Here is a 27,945-nt window from a genome sequence, read left to right as displayed (position 1 = left end):
TGCGGGGTCCCGAGCAGGGCAGGAGGCTGCCTTCCAGCTCATCTGGGGTGATCTAGTTGGTCTGTACTCTTGGCAGCTCTGATCACCTCTCCTTGCAGGTGTGAAACCTCCTCCTCATCCTCTCTGTGCCCAGGCCTCACACCAATCCCAGCAGCGCCGTGGCAGCATAGCTCTTGGCTGTAGGCGCTCTGGGGGATCAGCTGTCGCAGGGAAGCTGGGATTGGGGTAGGGCTCTGTGGGGAAAACCTCATCTGAGGGAGCAGTAAGAGGCCAGAGAGGGCGATTTCACTCGAGTACCTCGAGAGTTGGGGAAGGCGCTCCGCAGCTTCTCCATGATGTCTTCCAGGCACACGCTGACTTCCTGGGTTTTGGCTTCCACCTCGTCTGCAGGGAAAGAGGGCAGGGGATTGATCAGGCTCTCTGGGCATCCTCCTCGCCGGCCAGCATCTCTGCGGGATGGCAGGGCGCAGGCAGCTTCCTGCAGCATTGAACCAAGGGAGCAGGGCCAAGAGCTCAGCCCAACCCCTCACCTGCAGCTTCGGTGTCAGGGGTGTTGTGTTCTTTCTGCTTTGCCTGGCTGCCTTCAGACTGATGTGGAGATGAAGCCAAGGAAGAGGCTGCTGAACCGTTGCCATCTGACTCTGCTGGAGGCTGGAGGGAGAAGGGGGGTTGTCATGATCCTCTGTCCTTGTCCCCCCCCTCTTCTGACCATCCCTTTCTGCCACTGCCCCAGCTTTGTTATGGCAAAGCCCACCCCAAGGATGGGCTTCCCCAGATCCTTGCTCTGAGAGTACCTGCAGCAGGAGCTCCCTCAGCCGGAGCAGCTGGGACTCCAGCTGCTTGTTGTGGTCCTCCAGGATCTGCATGCGGGTCTCCAGGCGACTCTTGTGCTGCCGGAGGATTCGTGCTTCTGCCAGGAGCTCATCGTTACGTGGGTCTTGCACTGATTCAGGGGAGCCTGTGGCCAAGGTTGGAGATTCCACTGCCTCATCATGCTGCCATTTCAGACGTCTCAGCTCTCCCTGGAGGATCCTGCAAGATAGCCTAGGTCAGCATCACCACTCTCCTTTCTAGACATTGCTGGAAACACCCGACAGCTGCGCACTGGGGACAACCCATGACAAAACACTCCTGGAGGCTTTGCCACATGTGAAGCTTGAGGACCAGCACGCTCCTGGACTTTGTCCCTTCGCCGCAGAGTGGCCTGCCTGCAGCTCTACCCCACTTGGGTGGTTTACAAAAAGACATGCAACTGCTTCCTAAGAGACTGAGAACAAGGGCAGGGAAAGCATCACCTCCTCCTGAGCCGAGCTGCCCTGCCCAGAGCCTCACCTCATGTGGTCCAGAGCAGCATCACCACTGAGCGGAGGGCTCAGGAACAAGAGAGACAGTAGTGCCCTAGGCTCACTTCAACCAGTTTGGGGTTCAGGAGGGGAACAGGTTCTGGGGATGGGGGCAGGAATATTTTGGAGAACAGAGTCTTCTCCCTTCCTTGGAGAGCACAACCTCACCGAGTGCTCCCATGAAGGTTTTAGGGCTCAGTCTAGACACCCTCCAAACCAGCCCACTCAGCTCCTCTGATCCCCACCTCCAGCCCCAGCAGCTATCCCCTGGCTCTACTCTGAGTTCTGCCAGCCTTCTCCAGCTCCTTCCCCTTAGGCTATAAGCCCCACTTTAAGAGTTGCCCATGCCCCTACCTGTTTTCATCCTCTAAGTGGGCCAGGATTTGCTCCAGCTCTCCCTTGTCATCCATGTTGAGGTTTCCCGGAACCTGCTGGCTGCCCCCAGGCTCTCTGTCAGTGATGGGGCTGGAATGGCGCAGCAGGTACTGGTCCTCGTCCCTGTTGCAGCAGGTGGAGAAACACCTTAATGAGGAACATCAGTCTCAAGAGATTTGTGTGCTCTTGGGGAAGGACAGCCTGGAGGGAGATGGTTTCATATGGGAGCTCGTTCTGGCTGCTCCAGGCCTAGAGCTCAGAAGTGGCTTAGCACCCCTGGGTAGCTGGGGGTGCCCAAGAGCCTCAGACTCAAAGGAGCTGGGAAGGAAAGCACTTCTGTGCCCTGGCTAGGCAGGGATGGAGCCAGAGGAGCCCTGACTCAGCAGGAGGTGAGGAGGAGGGAAAGGAGGCAGAACTCACAGGCTATCATCAGGGGACAGGCTGTCGTTGAAGAAGGAACAGTTCTGGCTTTCCATCTCTGCAAGCCTGGAGGAAAAAGAAACAGGTTGAGAGACACCCTGAATGTCTGCACAATACACCCTACTTACGACAGCCCCTGCAAGACCCCTCTCTGGCAGGGTCTCCCAGCTGGCCTGCACCAGTCTGCCCCTCTTTACAGTCTCTAGAGAGTTTTGCCTTTTTGGAAAACAAAAGAGACTGCTGCTCTGGGGTGACAGTCTCTGGAATAAAAGGCTGCTGCCATGCAGCCAGCTCAGCCTCCTCTTGCGTAAGCAAAGGAAAAGGGTGAAAGCGTACCAGCTCCAGCTTAGGGCCTGAGCTACAGGCTCCCTGTGCTCCGCGGGTCCCCACTCTGCCTGGACCCGTAGTAAGGGCAGAGGCATTACAAACCACAAGGCAGCAGCAATGGGAGTGTGCAAGCAGCACCAGTGCGAGTGCACAGGCAGAGCAAGACATTGAGGGATCTGCCTGGTGAGAATCCAATCAGCAGCTCATACTGGGAAGAGCAGGAAGGTACATGGAGGCTGCTTCATCACCAAGACATCTGCTGTCAAATGCATGGTGTTTGCTGCCAATTTGTGTGGCATCAGCCATGTCCCAGGCAGGAGCAAAGTGGTGCAGGCAGGTTTGCCTGGCCCTGCAGCTGCCTCTTCCCAACGGCACTGCAGCCTGAGCCGCCGCTGCCTGCCAGGCAGCATGCTGGGAAGTGTGGAGGGGGCTGCGGGCAGCAGGAACTCACCGTGCATCTGCCCCAAAATCCCTCCACACCCATCAGAGTAATGCTTTGTGCCCTGGAGTGACAGCAGTGCCCAGTGGTGATACCTGCTAGCAAAGTGCTCGATCCGGGAGTGGGTGTCGGCATGTGGTAACATCGGGGAGGAGACTGGTCTGGAAGAGACACACACTGGTCAGCAAGGCTTGGCAGTCCTTGCTCAAAGCTAGGGCTTGGAGGGGCTGCCCTGATCTCACCTGGGCTGAGAACAGCCAGGGACAGGCCGGAGAGGGAGACTGAAATCTCAAAGAACTAGGTGCCATATCACCCCCAGAGGAAGTGCCCCCTCCAGCCTTCTCATGGGAGCCCTGTCTCACAGCCAACTCACGTCTCTGAGAAGTCAGCCTCGAGTACGGACTGGACGGGCAGGTAACCTCTCTGTGGGTGCTTGCTGAAGTACTGCTTGGACCGAAACTTGTTCTTCAGCGTCGTGGCAAAGTCTCTCATGTTCTCACTGGACGTGGTCTGCAGAGACACAAACATTACCAAGGTGCTGCTTAATGAAAAGTGGGGGACCACAGGTCAGCATCCGCAGGAAAGAAGTCCCTTCAGGCTGGGCACAAGCTCCATGGAGGAAGAGGCAGACACAACTGAGGAAGCAAGGCGGGCACATGGCAGCTCTGTCAGCCTGCCATGGGGCCTGGCACAAGCCAAGCTGGGCATCGGTGGATGCCACGCATCCTGCTCACCACAAGCCCCAGAATAGCAGGGACCTCCAGCATGCAGAGGAGAACTAAAACATACAAGGGATCTACTTCTGGAGCTGCATCAGCCTAAACATTGCAAGGCTGCTGCCATTGATGGGGACTTGCTCTGAGTCAAGACCAGCCCAGCCCAGCTCCGTACCGGAGTGTAGTACTCCATGATGGGGTAGTGCAGCTTGTTGCCCTTGCTGGCTCGCCCGGTGAGGAAGCAAGTCTGGCAGATATCCACATTGAACTGCTTCAGGCTTCGATACCTGAAGTGATAAAGAGGCCATAGGGAGGCAGTGAGAATCAGCAAAAACATTTTCGAGCCCAAGGAAAGCTCAGCAAGGGACAGAGGTGGTCTGTGTTGCTCTCGCACGCCACTGAACCCACAGTGCTCATGGCTGAAGTCACCAGAAAAGCATCCTGCTCCTTCCCCTCTGCTGGCACCTGGTCTGACCTGCCTGAAACACTGCTGCTGCAGAGCTCTAAGTTCCCCCAACAGCACAGAGCAAACTCAGCTCCCTCCTGCAGGACACCATGTACTTCCCTTGGGGGCCAAGTTCCCGTATCACAACGCCTACCTGAAGCCCTTGATGGGGCACTGGCGGCAGACGGAGCACTTGGTCTGGTGCTTCACCTGCTCAGCCATGGTCACCCGGTGCAGCACAGCCAGCCACACCATGGACTGTGGCTCCAGGTTAGCCCACTCCAGGAACTGGGACGCCTCGATGGCAGGCTTCCCGTTGCTCTAGGGAGGGGAGAGGAAGGGACTGCTCAGAGCTGGGACCCAGCTGTGATGGGGTGCAAGCTCCTCGCCAACTCTGGGAGCCTCTCCCTGGCACAGCTGCTGCAGACGGGTACGGCACGGGCCACGGCACCCTACTCACAAAGCGGAAGCAGCTGCGAATGCTGGGCTCCACATTGCTGCCCCCAAACGCCGCCACCTCCCCCAGCTGGCGTGGGACCTGGATGGCCTCGTGGAGCAGGATGCCAAGCTGCCGCTGGTCACACAGTCCCCCAGAATTCGCCACTTGGCTGAAGAGATCTGCTGGCAGGACAGACACACAGCCCCATTAGAGACACGGCTGATGCCCTGACACACCAGGCAGGACTCAGGCACGGGGCGGGGCGGTGTGTGGATCAGACCGGAGGCCCCGCCGCCTGTCTCCAGCAGGGAGCTCAAATAAGAGGGAAAAACTGAGCTATGATTAAATAACCTTTACCAGTATCCTTCCAGCTCCCAATAACCAGTTTAGAGTTTTCTTGAGGCAGAGGTTACATACATCACTTCTTTAACAGCCACAGCTGGCCTGTCCTCTATGAATCTGCCTAATCCCTTTATTTAACCCCTTGGTGCTTCTTACTCTAACCCCTCCGCAGTATCCCATGGCAGAGACTACCATGGTTAAAACGCAGTGAGGAAAGGGGCTTCCTTTAATTTGTCTAACCTACTTTCCAGCCACGCACCCCCAGGTTTTTTCTTTTTGGGAAGCACTGGATAACTGTTGCCTGTTTGCCTTCTCTACACTGTTCCTTATAGTGCCATGCAAGCAAGATCACTGCAGCACCAGTCAGTCTGCAAAAATGCCTCCTAATTTAGGCAGCGTAGGCTTGGGGAGCTAGGAAGGGAAGGGTGGCAATGCAAGCAGATTAGTCACTGCAGGAAAGCTGTTTCTCTGCTCTTTCTGGGCAAAGAAGGGCTAAGCCAGGAAACAAAAGCACTCCCACTTTCCCCAGGTTACTCTACACCAGGCCCTGGGAGAGGGAGATGGGGGACTCACACTGAAACTTCTCCTTGACCTCGGTCCCGCACAGACATGCAATGCCCGTCTTGAAGGAGAGAGCCCTCATCTTCCCGCTGCGGCCACTGCAAGGTGAGATATTGCAAATGTTTTGGAGGTTTTTTTACGCAGGAGGGTCAGCAAGGCAAGCTCACGCCAGGCAGCACCCTCGCTAGCGGCCAGGGCCTTTTTGCAGCACTGCCAGCTGGAAGAGCAGCACAGGGGTTTCCTTCCAAGCATGGGCAGCCCCACAGGTCAGGGGGACACTGAGAGACCAGTACCTGTCAAAGACATTCAGCAGCCAGTTGAGGCTCATGTCCACACAGAGTGGCACATTTACCAGGATGCCCCGCTCCTCCTCCAGCCTCTCGTAGAGGGCGGTCAGGCAGTGGATGACCTCCACCACATCCATCGCCCGGTCGCTGGGCTGCAGATCGTGCTCATTGAAGATTTCCAAGGCCGTGGTCAGGGTCACCATGTCCACTGTGCAGAAAGCACAGGCGCAGGGATCAGAGACAGAGGGGAAAATGGGAGAGGTGAGAACCAAGAGGAGGGAGACGCAGCCCTGCCCTGACCTGGGGGAGTCTCAGCCCCACTGCAGTGCGGAAGATGCTGGCAGGATGGACACAGCTCCCAGAATTGCTCTCCCACCCCTCCCAAAATACCCACATCTCCACCTATAGTCAACTTGAGCCACCATTCTGCATGACCTTCCTTCCCTGTTCCCAGAGCTGGCCTCTGCACATGCCAGGTCCCTGGCAGGGCTGGCATGGGGAGGTGAGGGGGCATAGAGCCACACAGACCCTACGAGCAGCTGCCCAGAGGTGGAGCAGTCTTGTCTCCAGCTCTGACCAGCAGCAGGTGTTGAGGCACAAACCTAAAACAGAGCTAGGACAGCATGAGGTACCCTGGCTACTCTGCTTTCAAATTTCTATGGTTGCAGGTTGCATGTACTACTGTGTTTAGCAGTTAGCAATCTTTCTTGAAAGTCTTTCCATTTCTGAGACCATTTAAGTTCTCAGTGCCCAGGGGATCATGTGCCATTTCCACACTGTAACTTCACTCTGTAGAAAAGTCCTCCCTTCTCCCGTCAAAGCTGCTGACAGTTGCATTGAGGACCCCCAACTCACACGCCAGTGAGTATCACTCCTGCTCACCCTTGTGTTCACACTGCCCATGACTGCACATGGCTCTGATGTGTCCCACACTGCCTCTTTCCTACATGGCCACTCACTCCACCAAACCTCTCATCATAGGGAAGCTGCCTTGGCAGCCTCCTTGCCCTTCTCAAGTATGTCTTGAATAAGAAGCACTTATTCACGTTCTTCCACATCATTTCTGGGCTGGGAAGAAGGTGCCATTGCAGCACGTGAGATGCAAGAGACACGCAACCAAAGATGCACAAGCAGCACATGGAAGGGCTCTGCTTTGCGCTCTGCCCTTTTCCTCACCGTGGCTGGTGTGTCTACGGCTGCTGCTGCATAGACATCTTTGCAGGGTGGCAAAAGGTAACTGCTGCTTTCCCCCATTTGCACTACATCATCCCTGAATGTCCCTGGGTATGGGACACTGTCACCACAGTGTCATGAAACTGCTCTGCAGCCAGGGTTCAACTCCTCCAAGTACCAAACCTCCTCTCACCCTCACTCATTGCCTTCTTCCAGGCCTTTCACAAGATGTCAAGGAGCACAGGTCTGCCTGGGACCCCACTGCCGCCTGGCTGTGTCTCCTCCCCATAGGGAACGATTAATTCAAGAGGGGGTTTTCCCTCATCTTGCCGCTGTTTAATTTTGACAGTCTTAGGCAAGAGGCCTTACCAAAAGCTCTCCAGCAGCCAAGGATGCTGCATCTATCAGATTCCCATCCACCTGCTCACCTATTCCCCCAGAAACTCTTCAGCAGTTTCTGAGGAGCAGCTGTCCCTCGCAGAGCCATGTATGTTGAACTCCTATCGCATCATATTCACCTGGCTATTAGTCCTCGTTTTAACTGGAGTTGTACCAACAGTGCAAAAGTCAGGTTTATTGGCTCCCTTCCTCCTCTGTAAGTTGTGGAACCCTCTCTGCCCCTGCCAGCAAGGCTGGTTTCTGCTCTCAATTACATCGACGGCTTCTCCAGGCTCCCTTGGAGCTCCGGGGTGAGCCCCTGCCTGATCCCACAGCTTTGTAACTCTGAGCTGGACCACTTTGTTCTCAAATCCTTTTGACTAACACCTGTCCTTGAGATGTTTCCACCCAAGCCTGCAAAGAAAGGCACTGACACAGCCACTTCGCCAGTGGATTTGCTCAGCTTTTCAGCCACAGGCTCATCTTCCTAGTGCTTCTCTCCTCAGCTACCTGTCCCCTGCCTTTGATGTGCTGATAAAAGCTTGTGTCAGTTTAATGCCTTTGTCGAGGGACACCCAGCAGGAGAGAAATACTTCCCGCACTCACATCGCAGGGCTTTTTGCACCCGTCGTAGTTTCATAGCTGTCCGATATGCTGAGAACTTGATGTTGTTCAAATCCGCTGCAATAACACAGGAAAAGAATAAAACTGCAGCTCAACATCCTTATCTCCAGGGCAGGAAGCAGCAGTTGCAGTTCTGAGACACCAGCCCCACCAACAGAAGCAGAGTGTGTGCAGAAGGAAGAGGGGCAGAGCCTGGCAGGGGGTCGCATCTGTGCCCTCCTTTGCTTTGGGGGGCCCTGTGCCACAGAAGGGGGCAGGTGGGCTGGGGGGATCTCACATAGTACCCCACTCTGCGAAAAGGCGGATGCTACTTGAATGGTTTTGTGGCAGCCTCCTTACCCAGCGTCTGGTACAACTCCGTCATCTTTGGGTGGTCCCAGCATGTCGTCTGGGCCTGGTGGCTAGAAGAAAAATAGAAGGAAACCAAGAGTCAAGCTGGGAATTAAGCAGCTGCCATGAGAGATTAAACAAAGGACCCAGCCAGCCCTGGGAGCGAGTCCCCCAGTGCCTGCAGATGCTGGGGCTGCTGCACCCCTGTAAGCACACTCCCCAGCCACAGCAGCATGGAAGATGCCCCCAGGAGGATGCCCCCACTTGCTGCCAGCCCCCCGCTCCTTCCAGCCAGCGTCCCTCCTCATCTGGGGCATCTCAGTGGGCAGGGAAAGCCTGGCTCTGCAAGGTTCGGGATGACATGCTTCACTGGAGGTCAGTGCTCAGACCAGTCCGCTCACTGCCCCCCGCTCCTAATTGGTCCCCAGTTCCTGTTCCCACTGGGCCAGAGGAGACCACAGGCTGCAGTTGGGAGCACACTCACTTGATGTAGTATGGCACTTTGTTGGGGGAAATGGCTCGCTCCCAGGGGACCTGGACAGAGGCTGCAAGGAGATACACACACATGTCAGATCAACACCAAACGCTCCTTTAGGTTGATGCTGTTTCTGATTAGAGCCCAGCAGGCCTGTGCCAGCAGGTGGGTGCCTCTGAAGAGGCTGTGCCTTCCCAAATCACCAACAGGGGTGTTGGAGCGGGCAAGCGGATGCTGCCTGTAAGAGAGGCACAAAACTGCTGGTCTTGTCAGAGGTGTCTTGCCTCTTGAGACACGGGCTCTGAATCTGGCTGAGCTCAGAACTCAAGAAGAGACAGTTCCTAATGCTTTTGATGATGCCTAAGGCAACGCAGTGGTCACCAGTGGGCAGGGCTCATAGCAGCTGGGATTCAGGCACACACAGAGAACTGCCTGTTATGGCCAGGCTTGGGCACCCACAGCATCTGCTGTTCCCATTACTCATGCTCTGTGTGTCAGATGCAATATCTTGGGAAGATGAGGACGCATCCCATACCAGTTTTCTGCCATTCTACGTTTGTTATCTAGAGGACGAAAGCCCTTTTATGACCCTCAGCTATTTTCCCTTGTCACAGGCAGCTTATCAATTCCAGCAACTGGAAAAGTCACTCTTCCTCTCAGATAGGAGGACATGGTCTGCAGAGAAACACAGGCCAACAAACCCCACTGACACCTGGAGACTCTTCAGGGCTCAGCATTTCTGAGGACAGACCCCAGACTCTGGAGCACAACCTGCTGCCCATCCTTTGCAGGTCTGAGAGCTGTCAGCCAGCAGCAACTCAGCTCTGTAGGAACAGCATCCTTCTGCCTCGCCATGCGAATGAAAACCTCCTTAATGTGCGCATTTTTGGCCTCCGAATGACTAATATGGGATATGGGGGACTGCCTTTTTCTGCCATCTGTTGTCATGCCCACCCAGTCTCTGAGGCTGGCACAGTCCCAGTGTCACCTGGGAGCTGCTGCTGTGAGTGTCACAGCTCTGCGCTCTGAAGGGGAACCACACTCATGTCCCACGCTTGGTCCCACAAGGTGAGGTAGCACAACGCTAACTTTGGGAGATGCCTCCTGTTCTGGTTCCTGTGCACCAGGCACTGGCCTGGGCCCTTTTCTAGCTGTGTGCATAGCTCTGGGGGCTCTGGGCTCAGCAACAGGACTCCGCACCCCATTCTCCTGTGCCACAGCCCATGCTAAGCCACTCTGCAGGGGCAGCCTCACAGCAGGAAGCCAGAAGGACCTGCTCACATACAGGAGAGGAAGTGCTGGGATCCTGGTCCGAAGTCCCGGTGGGCGTCTTGGAGCTGCTTCAGGCGTTCGTTTACGGAGGCCTGGAGAATGAGACAGAAGAATTCAATGGTAGCCCATCAGGCATTTCAGATTGAAGCCCCATTCAGGAAGGCTTGTGGATGGACTTGGATATGGCCCAGGATGTAGGTCCTCTTCCTTCCTTGCCTGCCTTGGTATTTGCATTCCCCAGTCCGCACAGCCCTCTACACCACCTCCCACAGGCTGAGGCAGCACAGGCCACATCTCTAGCTCACCTGTATCCATATTTTCACAGACATTAACAAAGTCACAGCTGGTACTGACCCCCCATCAGATCCCAATTCTCCTCAGACAGCATCCTTTGTTCCTCCCATTGCCTTTTTCTGCTCAAGACCTCTACCTCAAGACCACCACACCAGCCACTTTCCTCACACTGAACTGATGCCCTCCTCTCCAGGAACATCAGCTATACCACCCCTGCTATGGAAACCTTACTTCATCATCCTTGAAGGGCAGTAGTGAAGCCCTTCCCCAGCGTCCCCCCACCTGTGGTTTATTTGCAGTGTTTGGTCCTGACTCCTTCCCACCTGCAGCTGCTTCCAACGCGTGTTGATCTGCTCCAGGGTACGGGAGTTATCCATGGACAGGTGGACATCTGAGATGGCAAGCTGGTGCGCAAGATCATTGACCATCTTCACCCCATTCTTCATGGGGGAGAGCTCCTCTTTGAACAGCTGGAGTCCCGTGCCCGGGGGAACAGGCACAGGGCAGGGGAAGAAGGAAAAGAAGCAGGCGAGCGGTCAGGACTTGGGTCTGATTCCCCTGCTACAAGCTAGGGTGGGCTAGTGGCTGGCAAGATGCTGCTGACTAACCCTCCCACAGGGTACCTTAGTGGGGAAAAAAAACCCAATACAAACCAGCCATTACTAGTTTACTGGATTACTAAAATCTCCTGAGAAGTGGGACATGGACAATGGCTCATCTATGCTGAGCCACTGTACCTGTGTAAGGTCTGTGCAATGAGATGTGCTCAGCACAGCCAATTGCTCAGGACACTGCAGGCCAAATCCATCCTCACACAAAGCTAGGGGGCTGTCGGAGGGAGGACCTGGCCCCTGAGACCCCAAGTAACAAGGCTGCATTGGACTGAGCAGTCAGGAGGAGTAGCACTGCCCTCCTGGGAAGCAGCATCTCATCACCTCTGGGGCCAAGGCTGGAGCCTTCTCAGAGCCAGAAGTACCTTTGTCGACTGGATGTGCTCTGGTAAGGAGTCAATAAAGAGGTCCCCAATGGGTTCCCAGGTTTCACGCACACTTTCAGCCTGGTCCAGTGTCATGCTGAGCTCCTCCATGGCCCCTTTAATCTCTAGCAGCTGCTCCAGTGTCCGTTCAATGTGACGGTGCTGGTCTACGCACCGGGCTGTGAGCTTCTCCCACAGCTCACTGGCCACATTCGCCTGCTTCCAGACAAAGCGACTGATGTTTTGGATCCGGTGCCGGGGAGAGACATCTGTGAAGGCAAAGCAGAACAGGAACAGAAAGCAAAAATGAGAGCCCAGCCCAAAGGAGAGTGGGCAAGAGATGAAGGGAGGGCAGGGAAAAAAGAGATAAAAAAAATCTAGGGAAAACTGGAAAGAGGGAGGGAAACCAAGTGATAATAGTATCCCATCTCTGCTCCTCTAGGTATCCAGCCTGCCCACAGACCTCTGTCTGCTCTCTGTCTGTCCTCACAGGCAGAAGCCCTGCTGCCCTTTAAAAACCTACCAACCTACCCCAGAGCACCATCCGATATTGTCTCATGAGATGCACCCCATCATTGACTATGCCAGCAGCCTCTGCCTTCGCCCAGGACAGCAGCACAGCTCTGCACCAGTCTGACCTTGGCCAAAGGATTGGAAACAGCCTGGTGTGAGGCAGAGCACTGACGTGCTGCTTTGTGCCACACCAACCACCTCCACTCCATCCTCTCCTGTCCAGCCCAGGAGGAGCCGTGCTGTGCTATGGGAGAACAAGGAAGGGGGAGCTCCACAGACCTTTGCTTTCTGAAGTTGGTTCTTCTAATTCCTCGAATGGATGCTGGGAAAGGAAAGCCTGTGCTGACTCCAGGACAGAGTAAATGTATGGTCCCCGAGACTTCACCTCTTCCATGAAAGCCTGGAGAGCAGAGCACAGAGATAAGACAGCAGGCTGAGCTGGAGAATTTGCAGCTGAGCCCATGCTGCCCCCTTGCCAAGGACTGCAGTGATTTATTCACTGGCCCAAACCTCAGGGCCCAAACCTCACTGGAGACACAGAGAGAAGTTAACAGGGAAATATTTTTGCAGTTTGGGGAAGGAATGACCACTTGCAAGAAGGTGGCTCCTGCAGAGGTCTGGACTGCAGCTTTGCTAGAGCGGGGAGGTGGAACAGTGAGCCCAGAAGGGTGTGCTGAGCCAGGGCTGCGCAAGAGGAACTGCTTTATTGATGATGGTTTCACAGGCACTGCTTGGAGACTCATGCAGCAAGAGCATGGTCATGCAAACAGTCCTTCCAGCAGCTGTTCAGCAACAGGTCCAGCTGCTGGAGGAGCAAGGAGGGGAACAGCAGGATGCCCCAAAGCATCGTATCCGCCAGGGCAGACTTTGGAGGTAGGCCAGTTTAGGATGTCCTCTCCTCCGCTCCAGCTGCAGCCCCCCACTGGTGCCGGACAGGCTATTTGTGGACCAGGGAAGTGGCTAGCTCCAGTGAGGATGAGGGATAGCAACAGTAAGCAACAGTTTAGTTTTGTTTTCAAGGTAAAAACAACGGAAGTCCAACAGCCACTGGCAGAGAGAAGGAAATGCTCTGATCAGGGAAGCAGGAAACTCTGATCTGTCTGGGTTTACCCCAGTTTCAGATATGATGATAATGTGCTACCGCAGGAATCACTCATGGCCCGACCACCGGGTCACCTTTAGAACAACCGACCTCCTCAGGCCCCAGGGTCCCAGCAGCAGAGGCCAGTGAGAGGCAATTCCCTCTGTTGCAGAGGTAAGACATAAGGAGGAAACTAGAGGAGAAGTGATGGGGCCCACTACCAGCTGCAGCACCTGCAGATGACTTGAGGTTGTAATGCAGATTTATTGTCTAAAAGCAGATGGGCTCCGCCTGTTGCATGCCATGGATGTTTGCTATGGGATTGAGGCTCTGCCTTTCCACAGGAAGCAGAGATGGAGATAGGCAAGGACTGGTGCACTCATAGGCTGTGGGCATGGGCAGTGATATGAGGTGGGGGTCCCAGGCAGGGCTGTCCACCTGCAGCTCATCTTAGCAGTGAACAATGGCAGGGGGGGCACAAGGGAACATACCGCATGTGTCTCCTTTTCCTGCTGCACCAGGACGACATCACCCCGCAGGGGCAGCTGTGCCGAGAGCTCCTCATCCTTCTGCCCGAGCCAGTCTATGATCTCCTGGAGAGGCACCTGCAGCTTCCCACTGTGGTCAGAAAAGGCCTCCAGCCGAGCCCTAGCGGGAGAGGGAGGACAGCAGGACGGTGGTCAGACAGACAGGAGAGGAGCGGGTTCCCCAGGGAGGAGAGGCACAGCACCACGGCTGGGGTGGTGACCCCCAGGAACCTACAGGACCCTACCAGTGACTGGCAGCACGCGTCAGCATGGGCTTTGCATGACCCTCAACCAGCAGAGACGCTGAGGCTATTCATCACCCTGGAGCCCAGAGCAGAGGACAGAGCCACTCCGCGTTTGCCTGTGGGTTGGGGCTGTGCTCTGGCTAGCACAGGGAGCTTGGCTCGGCATTTACATGACTGAGCAGCTTCTAGGAGCCTTGCGTTAAGGCAGGAGACAATTAACACGCCCCAGTTAAGCTCGCCATCATGCTGGCTGTGGAGCTGCAACCTCTGACGGTCTGGAAGGCATGTTCCCCCCGCGCGGTGGAGAGGGCTCCCAGCAAAGGGACAAGTACAGAGGAGGTGGCAGCAAGGCTGTGGGGCAAAAAGAGACAAGCTGCAGAGACAGCAGCAGCAGAGGATGGAGAAAGCAGCAGAAAGCAAGCGTGAAGGAGGGGAGGGAGAGGAGGACAGGATGGGTGGAAATGGAGGGGATGCTTTTCAGCGTAGTGAGAAAGACTCAGAGGTCTGTGGACAAGAGGGGAAACCGAGTCAAGGTCACCGTGAATTCATGTGGCTTATCAAGTGAAAAACTTCAAAAACCTCCTGACAAGCACATGCAGCAGGCAAGGCTGGAAGGCCAGGCCAGCCCCAGATCTTGCTCCAGGCAGGGACTCTTACCGAAGGCTGTGGGATTTCTTTTTGATCTCGTTCCAGCAAAGATTCATCTCCAGAGGGGCCTGGGGCCCGGTAGCACCACCTGGAGCCCGGGGGATTACACACAAAGGTCCTGCACCATCCTGTGAGGCTTCAACCTGGACAGAAACAGAACCACACTGCATCCAGAGGTCACTGCCTGGTGCTTATAACACTTGCCTGGGGACACCTACCCCCCCTCTATCTTGACCCTGCCTGGCTTTTCAACTCGCAAAGAGGCTGCCCTGCTCCCGGAGGGGTCTGTTAGCAGCTCCAGGGAAGCTCGTGGCCACATGTGGAGGAAGGATGCAGTGCCAGCTCCAGCAGCACTAAGAGCAAAGGTTGAAGGAAGGGCTAACTGCACATCTCCTGTTCTGCAGGATCTCTATGCTCCTTAGTTATCCAACAATGAACTTATCTCACTGCTAGGTATTAAATCAAAGCTGGCCCTTGTGTGTCATGGTCCCTGCAGGGCTAACAGGGCTGCTGTGCTTCGAGAAGACCCACAACAGTGGGTACTGTTGTTCCGAGGGACCAAGGGGACCTGCCAACTTCCTTTACGCCATCCCCAGTACTGGGAGCTGCCACCTGCTCCTCTACAGAAGGACAAGGATATTCCCTGCCTGCACAGCAAATCTGAGATGCCGCTTCTCCTCCACAGATGCTACTTCTCCGCACCTCTCCAGAACGAGCAGTCATGGGAAGGATGCTCTGAGAGGCCATGGAGCAGATGACAACAAATCCTAACCCAGGCACGCAAAGGAAGCACACTTTGAACCAAGCCACTCAGCCTGGAAAACCGGATGCTGATCCCTGGACAGCAAATCCTTGGTGGATGGGGGAATGAATCCTCTCCTAAGCCTTTAGCACTGTATCATGCGCCTGCTCGTGATGGCAGCAAAGACATCGTTGCACTTGCTGGCGACAGCAACACACACCAGCAGGACTAGAAGCATCTCACATAGGACTCAGTGAGTGAGAGGGAGTTTCCTCTCCCAAAAACATAGTTTGTTGTGCGAAACACACACACACATTGCATTTCCACACGTGAGACGTTGATGCGCTTTGTTGGGGAAATGGCAGCATTTCGATCTAATGCTACTTCACTATTAGAGCTCATTTGTGATAATAATCCCCAGGTGATTAATCAACCATAATTAACTACATTAGCACTTTCTAAACAGGCCATACAACAGGCACCCCTTTGCCAGAGAAGGGCAGCTGCCTCTGCAGGAAAGCAGCAGCTCTTCCAAGGGGAATGTGCGGATACTTGTCACTTGTTCTGTCCAAGGGGTGTCCAGGGGACAGATCCAGCCAAGCCAAGAAGAACAACAGACAGAAGGAAACCACCAGAAGAGGAATTTGGCCACACAGCTAAAACAATACCCCCTCTACGCCAGTTCTCAGAGAGAAATCAAATGATCACTGAGACTGGTGCTAAGTTTGCTTCATCTAAAAACACCTAACATCCTGCCACTCCAGGAGCAGATCAGAAAACAGAGAAGACCATCACCCACAGAGTTCACAGGAATCTTGGGGAAATGAATAATAAATCACTCAAGCTAAAACTGCTGCTTGCAGGTAGAAAAATCAATACTCTGCATGTGCACATCCTCATGCCACTGAAGTAGGTTAGCCCCACAGCACTGCCAGGGAACACTCCAGCCCTCTCCTCTATCCCAGGGGATACCAAAAGAGGATCAGCTCTACCTGGGTGCACATGCAACTCCAGCACAGCTAAGCAGACAACACAGTCCTCTCAGCCTTGTTTAAAAAGAAGTTAAAAGCCCACTAAGCCTGCAACTAACAGACCATGCCCAGTAGATGAGCCAGTGACAGTGGCCAAGCAGGGGCCAGGTGCTGAACATCTGCTCCCATAGGACAAAACCTCTGCAAGCAAGCAGAGGGAAAAAGCAGTGCTTTCCCTCTAAGCATCCCCTAAGCATCCCTTCCCCAGACCCCAGCAGTGGTAGCCTGGATCCGCATTGCTCCTCCGCCCTTGAACAGCTTTATTTTCAGGCATAGAACACTCACACAAGCTCTAGCAAGCGCATCTACCTGTGCTTAGCCACAGATCCGCCGCAGGGCTGCTCAGCTTCGCCAGAGGAGCAGGCATTGCCTCCCACCCCTCCGGGTGCCGCCAGGCAGCACCCGGCAGGGAAGCAGGCAAGCGCCGTGTGCTTAGCAGAGTGGGGCGCCCTCAGCACTGACCCCCCAGGAATTTGGAGGGAGGCGGCAATGCCTTGCAGACAGCCTCAATCCCAGCTTTGTCCGATGGCATTCCAGCAGCCTCCAACCTGCCTTAACCCCAGTGGTGCCATCGTGGCTGCCCGCAAAGCACAAAGGGGGCAGAGATCTGCCCGCTGCAGGGCACCCCGGCGTGGGAAAGCCCCTTGCGGAAAGCTGGCCGTTCACAGAGGGATTGCTCCGGGCACTGGGGAAGATCCATATCTGCAAGGGCATGGCAAAGGTGATGGTGGGCTGGGATGGGGTGACCAGCAGAGACCTTGCCCTCAGATGCTGGAGAACATGCAGGGCAGACAGGGGTGTTTGCCAGGGAAGAGATTTACCGAGGGAATGGTCCCACCAAGCTTTGGCAACCCGGAAGGTAAATAGTCACGTCCTTGAGACCTAACTCCCAAGAAGCCAAAGATGCCCTCCTTGCCCCCAGCATGCCCCAACCCAGCGCTGGGTGCCAGCACAGATGTTCCTGCCCGCCTGCACTGGGTGCAAATAGTTTGTTTTTGCCAGAAGACTCTGGGCTGGCTTCTTGTGCCCCCCCCAGTCCTGCCACCCAACATTGTTTCCATGCTCTCCTCCACCTACAGGGAGGGAATGAAAAGCTCCCTGTATCTCTCCCTCTCTTCCCCTCCTTCCCTGCCTGCACATCTGCTGCTGTCTTTCCCTCTGGGACTAGCACAGCCAGCCTCCTCTACCCACCACCTCCCAGGCCTGACAGATGCAGGACCAGGTCCCAGACTGGAGGAGGGAACTTCAGCAAGGCCAGGGCACAACTAAGGATGGGCTGTCTGCAGCCAGCCAGGAGCTTTCAGGACAAGCAAGGACAAGAGAGGAAGGCTGTTTCCTAGGTGGCAACACCTACACGTGTGAGAAGGAGGGCACAGCAGACTCTTTGAACAAGGCAGGCTCTCATTAATGTTGTAGGACCCTGCAGCCAGCTGGTGCGTGCCACCCAACACACTGATGCCCACACAGCAGAAAGCCAGGCTCAGGCAGGGACTGAGGGAAACCTGTGGTGGATATGACCTGAGCTAAGGATGTTTGCACCCTCCCCGTGTGTCGTCTTGCAGCTCAGTGGTGGTGGGTCCCACAGGGCATCCTGCCCCAGCTCCCCTCCCCTCTCCTAGCAAACCCCGCAGTGCTCTGGTCCCCTCATAGAGACTTGGACTGCTCAGGCAGCTCAGGATGGCATTTGCCTGCTCATCTCATTCTATCCCTCTCCCTCCTTGCTTCATCTGCCGGGCTGTTCATTAACTACCCATGTGCTGGCCCGGTAGCAGGTACCTAACAGCCACCCCAGGGCCAATAAGCCCTGACTCAGCTACCAAGAGCCTGCCCCAGCCGTAAGCCTCATTCTTGCATGCTGGAGCCACTCCAGAGACAGGTCTGCCTTCCTCCTGCAGACCCCGGGTTTCTGGGGCAGGATGGGTCCAGGCTGATGGCAAGCCACAGCAGGGAGGAGCCCCAGGCTCAGCCTTTGCTCTTCATGTTTGAAGCACAATGAAAAAGGAAAAGGCAGAGCCAGGGACCTCATTCGTCCTGGGAACAACACTGCCAGCACCCAAAGAAAACTTTGGCACTATCCGTCAGTCTCTTGCCAGGTGAGAGGTACCCTGGGGCCAACAGCTACAGACAGCAAAGGGGAAGCCATGTTCTAGCAGAGCCGAGGCAGCGTTTCCCCAGCCTTGCTGTCCTGTGTGACCCAGGACAAGGTGCTAAACCAGCTTGTGACAGATCAGTGCAGAGCACAGGCAGCTTTGCAGACAGTCACCAGCACATCTTTCTGTTCTCCTCCACTCTGCCCTCCCATTTACCCAGGGATCCCGGAGACCTTCACCTCTCTGCCTGGCTTCGGAGAGGAGCCTGGCCTGCTGGCTCAGAGATGCTGGAGGAAGGATGAGTGAGACCAGCAGTGTGAGCACCCACCCTCCGTTCCTCAAGATAACTAGATTAGAAAGAGATCAGACTCCTCCTCTGCCTTACAGCATTCACCAGGGGCTTATTTCCAAGCTGTTCTCTGCAACCAGGAAGATTAGAAACCTACATTTTCAGCAAAAGCTGACGTTCTTCCAAGATTCCAGGAAAAAAGTAAACCCAACCAAATACACAAGAGCTGTTAATGGTGCCCTCTTACTCTTTATTTTGAAGGAAGCTTGAAATCCAACTCTGCAGGTTGTCTCTTGCTTTACTTTAGGAAACACTTTGCACCAAAACGCTTGAGGAGAGATAACGCTTTCATTAAGTGCAAGCCGATGGGGGGGCTGGAGCTAACAGCTTTCCCTGTCACCAGGAACAGAGATCCTGCTTTGCTCCACAGACATTTGAAACCACTGCAAAAAGCTGCCATGAGAAGGGCTCCCAGATCCAGCTCTTACCTGAGACAGTGGGTGGGCAGCGCTGCTGTACTGTGCCTGGTCTGTGGCGTGCCACTCAGGACATCGTGGGAGGACATAGGGCCATTCCTGCATCACCAGGGGCTGCATCAGAACCGATGTTCATGGGGATGGAGACAACTCTGGGCACGAGCACCTGAAAAGCAGCGTGAGAGTCCCTGGGTCAGCTTGCACCTCCACATGGAGCTGACCCCCTTCCCAGCCACCTAGGGATGCTTTTTTTCTTTTAATATATTTATACTAATGTTACAACTTTTTTTCATCTAAATGTCTAACTCTTTTTTGCATCTATTTATACAATTTGCTGTAATGATATCCTGTGTTAGTGAGTTCCACAGATTATGTTGTATTTTTAAAAAGGGTTGGGTTTCTTGAACTACAGGAGATCCCCAGGGTTTAAAGGAAGAAGGGAGAGAGGATCTCACTGTCATGACCACTTATGTTTAGACATAATAGACATATCCCATAACAGACAATATCTTCAAACATATTATTTTTTCCTTTTATGTTCAGAAGGAAAATTGCCTGAAGCCTCAGTCCCCCATACATGCATCTCACACTATCAGCTACCTTTTCATGAGTTTTTACTCATTATGAGTTATAAAATTCCCTTTTTTATTCCATTTTTAAAACTGTATGACCTGTAAAGCCAGATAGCAGTGGCCCCTTGACTATTCTACAGATCTGAAATGCAACCTCTGGTCACAATGCTGCTTTTTTTGTTTTTTGGACTCTAAGCTAAAATAGTGATTTATCCCACTGCCAGCATCATCTCAGTTTTACAGAAAGCCATGAGAAAATAAAGCCCAGAGAAAACGGTGTAAGGTAATATCTACCTGAATCTGGCAAATTTCTAGAACTGAAGCACAATCCCACAACTCTACATTAGGCCAGTGGCAGCACCATGAAAGGAGCTGAGCACCAACACGTTCACAGCAGGATGGAGACCTAATGTACAAAAGCTGTGAACACTACGCAGGGCTTTGCCCAGACCACACTCAGCACATCTGAGGTCAGATGAGCAAATCAAGAGTGATGCTTGAATACTGCCTGTGATGGGTCAAGAGGCAGTGCTGAAGGACTGTGCTGTCTCTGGTCCAACTCACTGCCTAACCTGGTGATTGCTTTCTTACTTTTAGAAGGAAACAATCACCTGGCTCCAGCAGCCAGACCTCATATCTAAGAGGAGATGGTGTTGCTTCCAAGGTACAGACGGAGCAACGCTGCTGGGAGAAGGTCATTGGCTCCTTCACACCCAGCTCACTTGGACCAGCTGAGAAACTTCCTGCTTGGTCCTGGTAGGGCAGGAGCAGGCAGCATGTCCTGCACAGCCAGCAATCACGCTGGACAGCCAGGTGAGGTGAAAGCCCCCAGGCCCTGGTACACCTGCCCATCTCTCACACTTTCACATGCCTCACTCCCCTGCCTGAGCTTTCACTGCCTCTGCCCTCTCCATTACACACAATAAGAGAACCGCTTATCTTGTTATGATTTTTTTAATGTAGCAATTTCTACAGCCATAGTTCTCTCCCTCTCCAGCAGAACAGCCTGTGCTGAGCTCTCCAACATGCCGATAATGCAAGGTCCTGTCCTCTACCCCTCCTGCCCATTTGCATAAATGAACATTGCAGACTGTGCATCGCAGCACACTCGCCCTGCTCCTTTCCCCGTGCAGGCAGGGTTATCAAGACACATTAATAGTTATAAATTCCAGGGTCTTCAAAGCCCCCCAGCCTCGCAGGGCAAATTCACCTCATGCAACTGCAAGGGTACAGTGGATGATTTCTGTCTTTGACAGCAGGTAACACGATGTACTATTCCTCCAATGCTTGTACTATTTGGGGTCTGAGCTGTCCTTGATCCTCTAAATGACCTCTAAATGAGGCTCAATCTAGCAGAGATACAATTCTCAGGGCATTAAAAGTTATTTTGCCTCAAAGCCTCCATCAGAGGAATGCCATTGAGCTCTACCGCATGACTGGGAAATCTATGGCTTTTGCCAGTGAGGTTCTGCGATGTCTCATTGCAGCTGCCATCCTGAGGCCTCAGTTTTTCTGTGGCACAGTGCAATGTAATTGCAATGATGTGTGCTGGCCAGGCAGGTTCAGCCAGCCCTCCAACACCACACACAGGGGCCCTCTGTTCCCAGTCCTCCCAGCACAGCCTGGTCTCTTATTCCTCCCACCAGTGCTGCAGAACCGGAGCAATACCAGGAAGGTCACTAGCTCTGATATTACGGCATTTTGCTCAAGGAAAGGTCTCCATGCACAGAGCGGGTGCGGTTCTGGAGACAGAGATGGGTAAATCATGTCCTACGGGTATCCACATGTAGGATGTGGTGGGTCTCCGTGGTCTCTGCCAGCATTATGGAAATAAGAATAGCCCTTGCCTCACCTCCTGAGTGCTGGGCTCCTGAACTCCTTCAGTGATGACAAGGTCCATCAGGACACAAAGCTGTAGCACAGGGGAACTAAAGCCTGTCTGAGGCAGCAGTCAAAGAACACGACTGAGCTGGAAAGCTAAGTGCCAGCAAATGCCACTACCTCAAGCATGTCCTGTGCAATATCTTACTGACACAGAAACCTTATTGCAGGTTTAATGGCAATGGCTCAGCTGCTCTTTGCCACTCTGCAATAGCAAAGACAAAGCCCAGATGTGGAAAAGCCAAGATGATGTGGAAATAACTCAGCTGCACGGCAGCCAGCACAAAGGAGGACATTCAGTGGGAGAGAGAGACAACCAGAGGGTGAGGCACAACTGCAAGCAAACCAACAGCTACATATGATTCCTTGCCAAATTCTCTGCTAGTACAGGAACTAGGCAAGAGGAAATGCTCTTGATGTGCTCTGCTCCTCTGCTGTGGCACACGAAATACCCCCAACTCTTGCAGTTTTACTTTAGTGCTTCAGTACAGCACTATGTCTGGGCGCTGCAGCATGTGGAGTAGCTGTTTTGTGGATGCTTCCTGGCTAAATGTCTATTGCTTGCTGCCTACGCTTGTCAAGAACCGAACCTGTGATCCACCTTGCCTCTTCCACACCAGCATTCACCCTCTGCACTCTGCTCCAGGTTGGTGATAGAGACCCAGCATGCTACTGTCAAGGGACAACATCAAACAAAAGAGATTTAAGTGTTGGCAACTAAAACGACCATCCCCGCAGCCTACTACAAGCCGCTACTTGAAAAGGAGTTGAAAAACCCTCCTTTAGATGACTCAGGGAGCAACATGGTCAGGCAGTCAACCAGATTTAAAGTGAGGTTGATTCCCTGGGCACATTTCTGTGCAAGAAGGAAAAACATCAAGGCCCATGCAAGCAGAAGCAGGTGAGAATTTCCCCAGGAGGACATTGCAAGAAGCAGTCTTACAGTCACCACAGAACAGGCACTGGGGCACTGCACCCATACAGTGGAGAGAGCAAGGAATGAAATCTTTCCCACTGCTGTGTCTCACCTGGTCTTTCCTGGAGGTCCCCACTCCAGGCCCAAAGGTGATCAGTCCCTTCCTCAGAAGGATCAGGTATAACCTCATTACATGATGCTGTTTTGAATCCTCCCACATGAAAAGCACCCAACATTTGCCTCTGCTCTTAGTACACCTTAAGAAACAAAGCATTAGACGTTTCACAGCTTCCAAACACTTTAGTAACCAAGCCACAACTGCTTAGCCTAGTTGGAGACCATGATGATGCTCTAGTTGCAAAATAAGAAAGGCAAAAATCTTGACGTTACATTTCAACAATTGAATGCTTGGGCATCAAATCAAAATAGTTGCCTTTTTCCTCTTCCTACATGAGCCGTACCTGTTATAAATTCAGCACCGGAGAGCCTGGCTCACCACGCTGCTTTCTAGGCAATCTGACAAAGGCAGCTGGAATGGCCTTTTCTCAACCAGTTCTGCTTCAGCTCTACCACACAACTTACTGCTCTATTCAGTGATCTCTGCACTCTTCCTACTTACAGACCCATTGCAGCAGCGACATTGGCTGGCCAGAGAGGCAGCACTCGGGTGCACAGGCTATGCCCCATCTCCTGCAGCATCTCTTCTCCATCCCAGCCAACAGTAAGATGACAGCTTGCCACCAGTGCTGCACAGTGTATTTCTGCCATTTTGCTGCATTTGTTTAATATCCTCCCAATACAAACCCAGATCCAAACTCTCCCAAACGTCAAGGGAATTCACATTGCAGCTGACCTGCATCGCTAAGGGTGACCCCCAGGGATTAGGGACTTGTGGCAGAAACTAGGGTCCAATGTCAGATGTTGAATTTCCAGGTCTCTACCACATTTAACAGCAGCAAATACAGCATGTAGGTCAAGAGGTCTCTCCATCATAAGGCTTATGCTTTGAACTGCTAATTTCCTCCAAAACGTTCTTTCCGGGCTGAAACTTTCCACTTCAGATCTTGGCCTACAAGGAAAAAATATGGCAACATTTTGAGGCAAGGCAGCTCAGCCTTTATCCCATGAGGGGAATGGAAATACAAACACATTCCCTGCTGCTGGAAATGTTAATGACTTTGTTGTTGTTTAACTTACTGTACAAGAGAACTAATAACATTTTAGCTCAGCATGCTCAATGTCCTTTAAGGGGAAAGGTGGGAGGCTGGTGAATATTTCCAAGTTCAGCTCCCATGTAGATGCTAACAAAGGGAGCATTCCCAAGCTGGCAGACAGCAGGATTCTCTCAACCGCGCAATAGCACATCCTGTTCCAGCAAAAATTGTTTTCTGCACATGTAAGAAAATAGTTTAAGCCTGAGATCGAGGGCCAGCAGACCTACTTCCCAAGACCCCACTAGGTCAAGGTTAGGTGAGAGAGAAGGAAGAGAGGTCTTTGTCCCACTGGGACCAAGCGTAGAAACAACACAACTCCCTCGTAGGGCATAGGCCCTTAGTTTCCATCTCTTTACAAACCAGGAATAGATACCCAAACACACTCCTTAAAAAAAATCACCCCAACAGTCTCCTGATTCTCACTTGCTCCTGTGTACAAGGAAAGGGGAAAAGGACCATTAGCAATCTTCCACATGAGCAGGCATTTACAACCTCGTCATCCAAGGGTTAAAAAACCCAGATGCCAAAGCTGCAGCTGGGCTTCACATTGCACTTCCACCTAAGTACCAGGTCCTCTTCACTAATTAGAATGAAGGGACATTCAATTAAGTAACATAAAATCTTTGCTGTACCTGGTAGTGAGCAAGTGGCACAGAAGATGCCTTATTCACTGAGGGTGGGTGAAGTGGGGCACTCCCACATCTAATGAGCTGCATTTTTAAATGACCACTTAGACTTTGAACTCATAACCAAAATGTTATTTTAATCCAATGTATAAATAGGGGCCACAAAGAAGCAGCATCTCTTCCACTGGCTACTCACTCTCCATTTTCCCAAGCAAAAGAATACACACATGCACACAAAAACTCAAGCTGAAAAATTTCACTCGTTAGTCTTGCACCAGGAAACTGGGACGATGATGTCCCCAGCTAACCAGGTGAATGTGGGTGCATGCCCACATGGCCATACAGAACTGACTGCTCCTCTCTCTGCTTAAAAATCACTTATTTAGAATTTATTTAGAAAGATTGAAATCTAAATTTCTTTCACATGCCGTCTCAGACTCCCAGCTGGGTTTTAAGCTGCTCTCTCCAAAACTCACTTTGCCTAGAAATTCTTCCCATCTCTTCTCCTCCTCCTTCAATTAGACAAGTACTACAAATAATTACCCCAGCACCTTGAGGACCCAGCTGTAAACACACAGCCCTGCTGTGCTGGACACAGAGAAGTTGCTGTCTAATAGACCTGACACCCTGCAGGGGAAGCAGCAAACATCCTCCAACCTCCCAAAAGGGACAGCAGTGGGGCAATAACTTGCCTAATGACTGAAACAAGGTTGCACCAACCGTAAAAACTGAACCCAATTCGTCAGAGACTCGGTCGTGTCCTGTAGCCCTAAAACCAGCCTATTTAAACCCACTAAAAATCCTGAGTCTTGTCTTTCTCTTTCTCCTCTAAGAACCTCAGCTTTCCCTTCTCTGCTGTCAGAGGCAGGAAACCAGTCTTTCACCAGCTGCATGGCGAAAAACGCATCACCCATTTGCCATACTATATAACTGATCAGCAATACTGAAGAGCACACACACCAAACAGCGATAGCCAAGGTAATGCTATGCTAGCTTTTGGCTTCCTTGACGCTTTGTTTCTCATTCTTAGTGTCAAACTAATATCTATTTCTCTGTACTGAATATTCTGCCTTGCCCCCAACAAGCTTGTCGTTATAATAAACTCCTAGTCAAAGCACGGGGTTCTCTGACCTTCTGAGGCCATGCATTTTATAAGCAGGCTGTGTGCCACATGAAGTCACATTTCCTTTCCTTCCTTAAGATGTATCAGAGCGACCTTATTCTTATGCTAAGGGAAACAGCAAAGGAAAACGGGATGGAGATATTTTGGCTCAATTCAGAAGAGCTCAGATTCATCTTTATACACCTGTGAAAATGAGTTTTTTTTGAAGACTCAATTCTTTCCGGTCAGTATGCCTTGTTTCATGAGACTTACAATTCCTCTTTTATGCTTTTATCATAGGCATCCAGCCTAAAGTGGAGGCCTTGAATATATTTCTCAAAATAGTATTATAATCAGAAATTCACCATACCTCTCCAGAACTCAGGGCTTTTGTTTGAGCCCATTCATTTAATCCCTTCCCTATCTCACTTTGTTTAGTTTTGAAGAGTCACTCCAACTTGAGCAACCCCATTCACAGTTACAGTCCTGGCCAATTTTAGCGAGTAGGATTGATCTATCTCAGGTATTAATCCAGAGGGAGATAGTCCTCATCTTAATTTCTTCAATTAACAAAGAGGACCTGAACATAGCATCACATCACAGCGCCCACTCCAATGCCTTCCCATCCCAGCACTCCAGGTACCCACGTTCCTGGGCACAATGCTGCAAAACAAGATAGTTTGAAATTGCACCTCTATAGTCCGGTCCCTTTCCGGAGTGCCATCACACGTTTGTTGTCACCAGAGCCCTGCCTGGCCATCCCCGCAGCAGCAGAGAAAGCAGCGTTCAGCATGGGGAACTGGCAGGGGAGGATGCGAGATAGCACCAGAGCCACGGCAGGCACACGTACTACACACGGCTGCCAGAAAAACGGAAACCCTCCCGGTGCGGCTGAGCCTTGTAGCTGGGACTTCACACAGCGTGTTGCTGTGGGGTACTATGGTGGGGCAATAAAGGCCATTAAAGAAAATAATCAAGCAACAACTCTTACGGCTCCAGAGAGATTGGTGAGCAGCAGAAGGAGAGAAGGTGTGAGGGACCTCAGATTAGGGCACAGGTAAAACACAGTCTGACAAAGAATTGACTGATATTTTTTTCAATGCTAAAAACCAAAACCCAAACAAACATTGGTTTCTCCCACAGACAGCATGGCGTTTAAAAGTGTGGGAGTAATTGCTCCACACTCCTGTCACTGCACACGGGCAATCTCAGCATTGAGACCCCGTGAATACGATGCTGGCAATTCCACCAGCAGAGTTCTACGCCTGCGGTGCCATGCCAGAGAGAAGACTGAAGGGAACGGGCTGGGCTGGGGACCGGTAATAATCTGTTGTGCAAAGTGGCACTAAATCTTGGTGAACCATTGCCCAGGCTGCCCTGTCTGGCACGGAGGGGGAGGCCGAGTGCTGAGCCCTGGGGAGCAGGAAAGGTCCTATGCCTCCCGCGGGCTGCTCTGCAGCCAGTCAGGTATGCCCGCATCAAAGTGAAGGTCAGCAGTGGCAATATAAGGCCTTGAGAGAGGAGGAGGAGGAATGAGTGAAAGGGATTGGGGAGAAGCTGGGGGAGGGGAGGACGGACGCATAAAGGAGCAAGGCTGGACTGGGCAAGGCAGTGAATGAAAAGGGCTGAGCTGGGACTAGAGTCTGATCCCAGCTTACTACTAAAGAAATATTTGGGTACCTGCCTTGCCCTGCTGTCTAATCCTCCCAGGAGGATGCTAGAAGGCCAGCACGCACCCTGCCTGGAGCAGTCCTTCAGCTCAGGTGAAGATACTGCCAGCGTAAATAAGCCTTCAGTGTGCAAAGAATCAAAGCTGGTGAAATCGGGATGCTGGCTACTACTGTTTGCCTTGGGAATCTGCATCACTTACCGGTTCCTGGCCTCTCCCTTGTGGAAACAGTCTTGGCCACCTCTCTTGCTCCCACTGTGTCCCCCCAACACCCTTCTTTTCTTCTCTGCAAGTTTCTTCACCCACACATACATGGACAGTGTTACTGTGAAGGGATATACACATGCATACACGCCCAAAGAGCGTATTTCCGAGGTTAAACATCCATTGATATTTTCCCCTTTTCCAGCCCAGCCAGGATCTGAGTGGGAAACAAATTTTGTCATGGCCTACCTTCTGAGTCCACCAGGTCTGAGACGCGGGGGCAGCAGCCGCTGGGCTTCGGGAGCAGGGACTGGGGCTGCCTCTGTGAATCAGCAAAGGAGTCCCTGTGACAGGGATGCATGCTGAGGCTGAGCGCTGCTGTCTGCACGCTCCCTGCCTCTCCTCCTCCACCGCCGCGCGCTGCTGTGTTGCTATGCAATCACATCACCAGGCGTAACAGCATCTCTCCAAGCCTGCAAAGAGATACCCTTGACTCGGCAAATGCAGGAGGAACAAGGACGATCCCACAAAGTGCCCGGCCCTTTGGAGGTCTCCTCAGCCAGTGGTCCAGAGGAGGGGAGGGAGAAGAGTGGAGATGCAAAGAAAGATACATGCACAGGAGGAGGAGGAGACAAAATACACATGGAGAGGAAGAAAGAAAAGGGAGGGGGAGAGAAATACAAACACACAAAAGGCACTGTGGTCTGACCTCCAGAGACCTGACACAGGCTGCTGGGCTCAGACACGCTTCCCGCTGCTTGCCGACATCTCCCCACCGCCTTTCAGGACTGGCGGCTCTCATTTTAGGTTAGATATGGCCATGTGTGCTGGAAAATGCCAGACACATTCACCTCCTTTCTTAACCGCAATTTGCGTGTCTGGCATAAGATTTAATAACGTAAA

The 27,945-nt window shown here is 52.8% G+C and overlaps 1 protein-coding gene across 1 annotated transcript; it reads right to left on the bottom strand.

Moving 5' to 3' along the window:
• Positions 1-165: 165 nt before the first annotated feature.
• DRP2 (dystrophin related protein 2) lies at positions 166-27,444 on the bottom strand. Its single transcript, XM_075162212.1, has 23 exons — positions 27,292-27,444; positions 18,871-19,024; positions 14,240-14,373; positions 13,302-13,458; positions 12,009-12,129; positions 11,217-11,485; positions 10,564-10,710; positions 9,960-10,038; positions 8,684-8,744; positions 8,209-8,270; positions 7,852-7,926; positions 5,701-5,902; positions 5,420-5,505; positions 4,526-4,683; positions 4,220-4,386; positions 3,796-3,907; positions 3,278-3,414; positions 3,000-3,065; positions 2,139-2,204; positions 1,698-1,841; positions 795-1,032; positions 531-651; positions 166-384 (listed from the first exon to the last, which is right to left on the bottom strand). The coding sequence occupies exons 2-23, from the start codon at positions 18,976-18,978 to the stop codon at positions 248-250; spliced, it is 2,847 nt and encodes a 948-aa protein (XP_075018313.1). The 5' UTR covers positions 18,979-19,024; positions 27,292-27,444; the 3' UTR covers positions 166-247.
• Between the last annotated feature and the right edge of the window lie 501 nt (positions 27,445-27,945).

Source organism: Calonectris borealis, chromosome 13 (assembly GCF_964195595.1).
Source record: "Calonectris borealis chromosome 13, bCalBor7.hap1.2, whole genome shotgun sequence".
NCBI lineage: Eukaryota > Metazoa > Chordata > Aves > Procellariiformes > Procellariidae > Calonectris > Calonectris borealis.
The sequence above is the reverse complement of the archived record's forward strand: the minus strand, read 5'-3'. Positions and strand labels throughout refer to the sequence as shown.

Excerpts from the sequence above, each read along its gene's own strand:
- DRP2 (XM_075162212.1), bottom strand. The coding sequence starts at position 18,978 with ATGCAGCCCCTGGTGATGCAGGAATGGCCCTATGTCCTCCCACGATGT. Across the intron at positions 7,927-8,208 it reads GGAGTTGTACCAGACGCTGG|CGGATTTGAACAACATCAAG; the intron begins GTAAGGAGGCTG and ends GTGTTATTGCAG. Across the intron at positions 4,387-4,525 it reads TTCGCAGCTGCTTCCGCTTT|AGCAACGGGAAGCCTGCCAT; the intron begins GTGAGTAGGGTG and ends TCCCCTCCCTAG.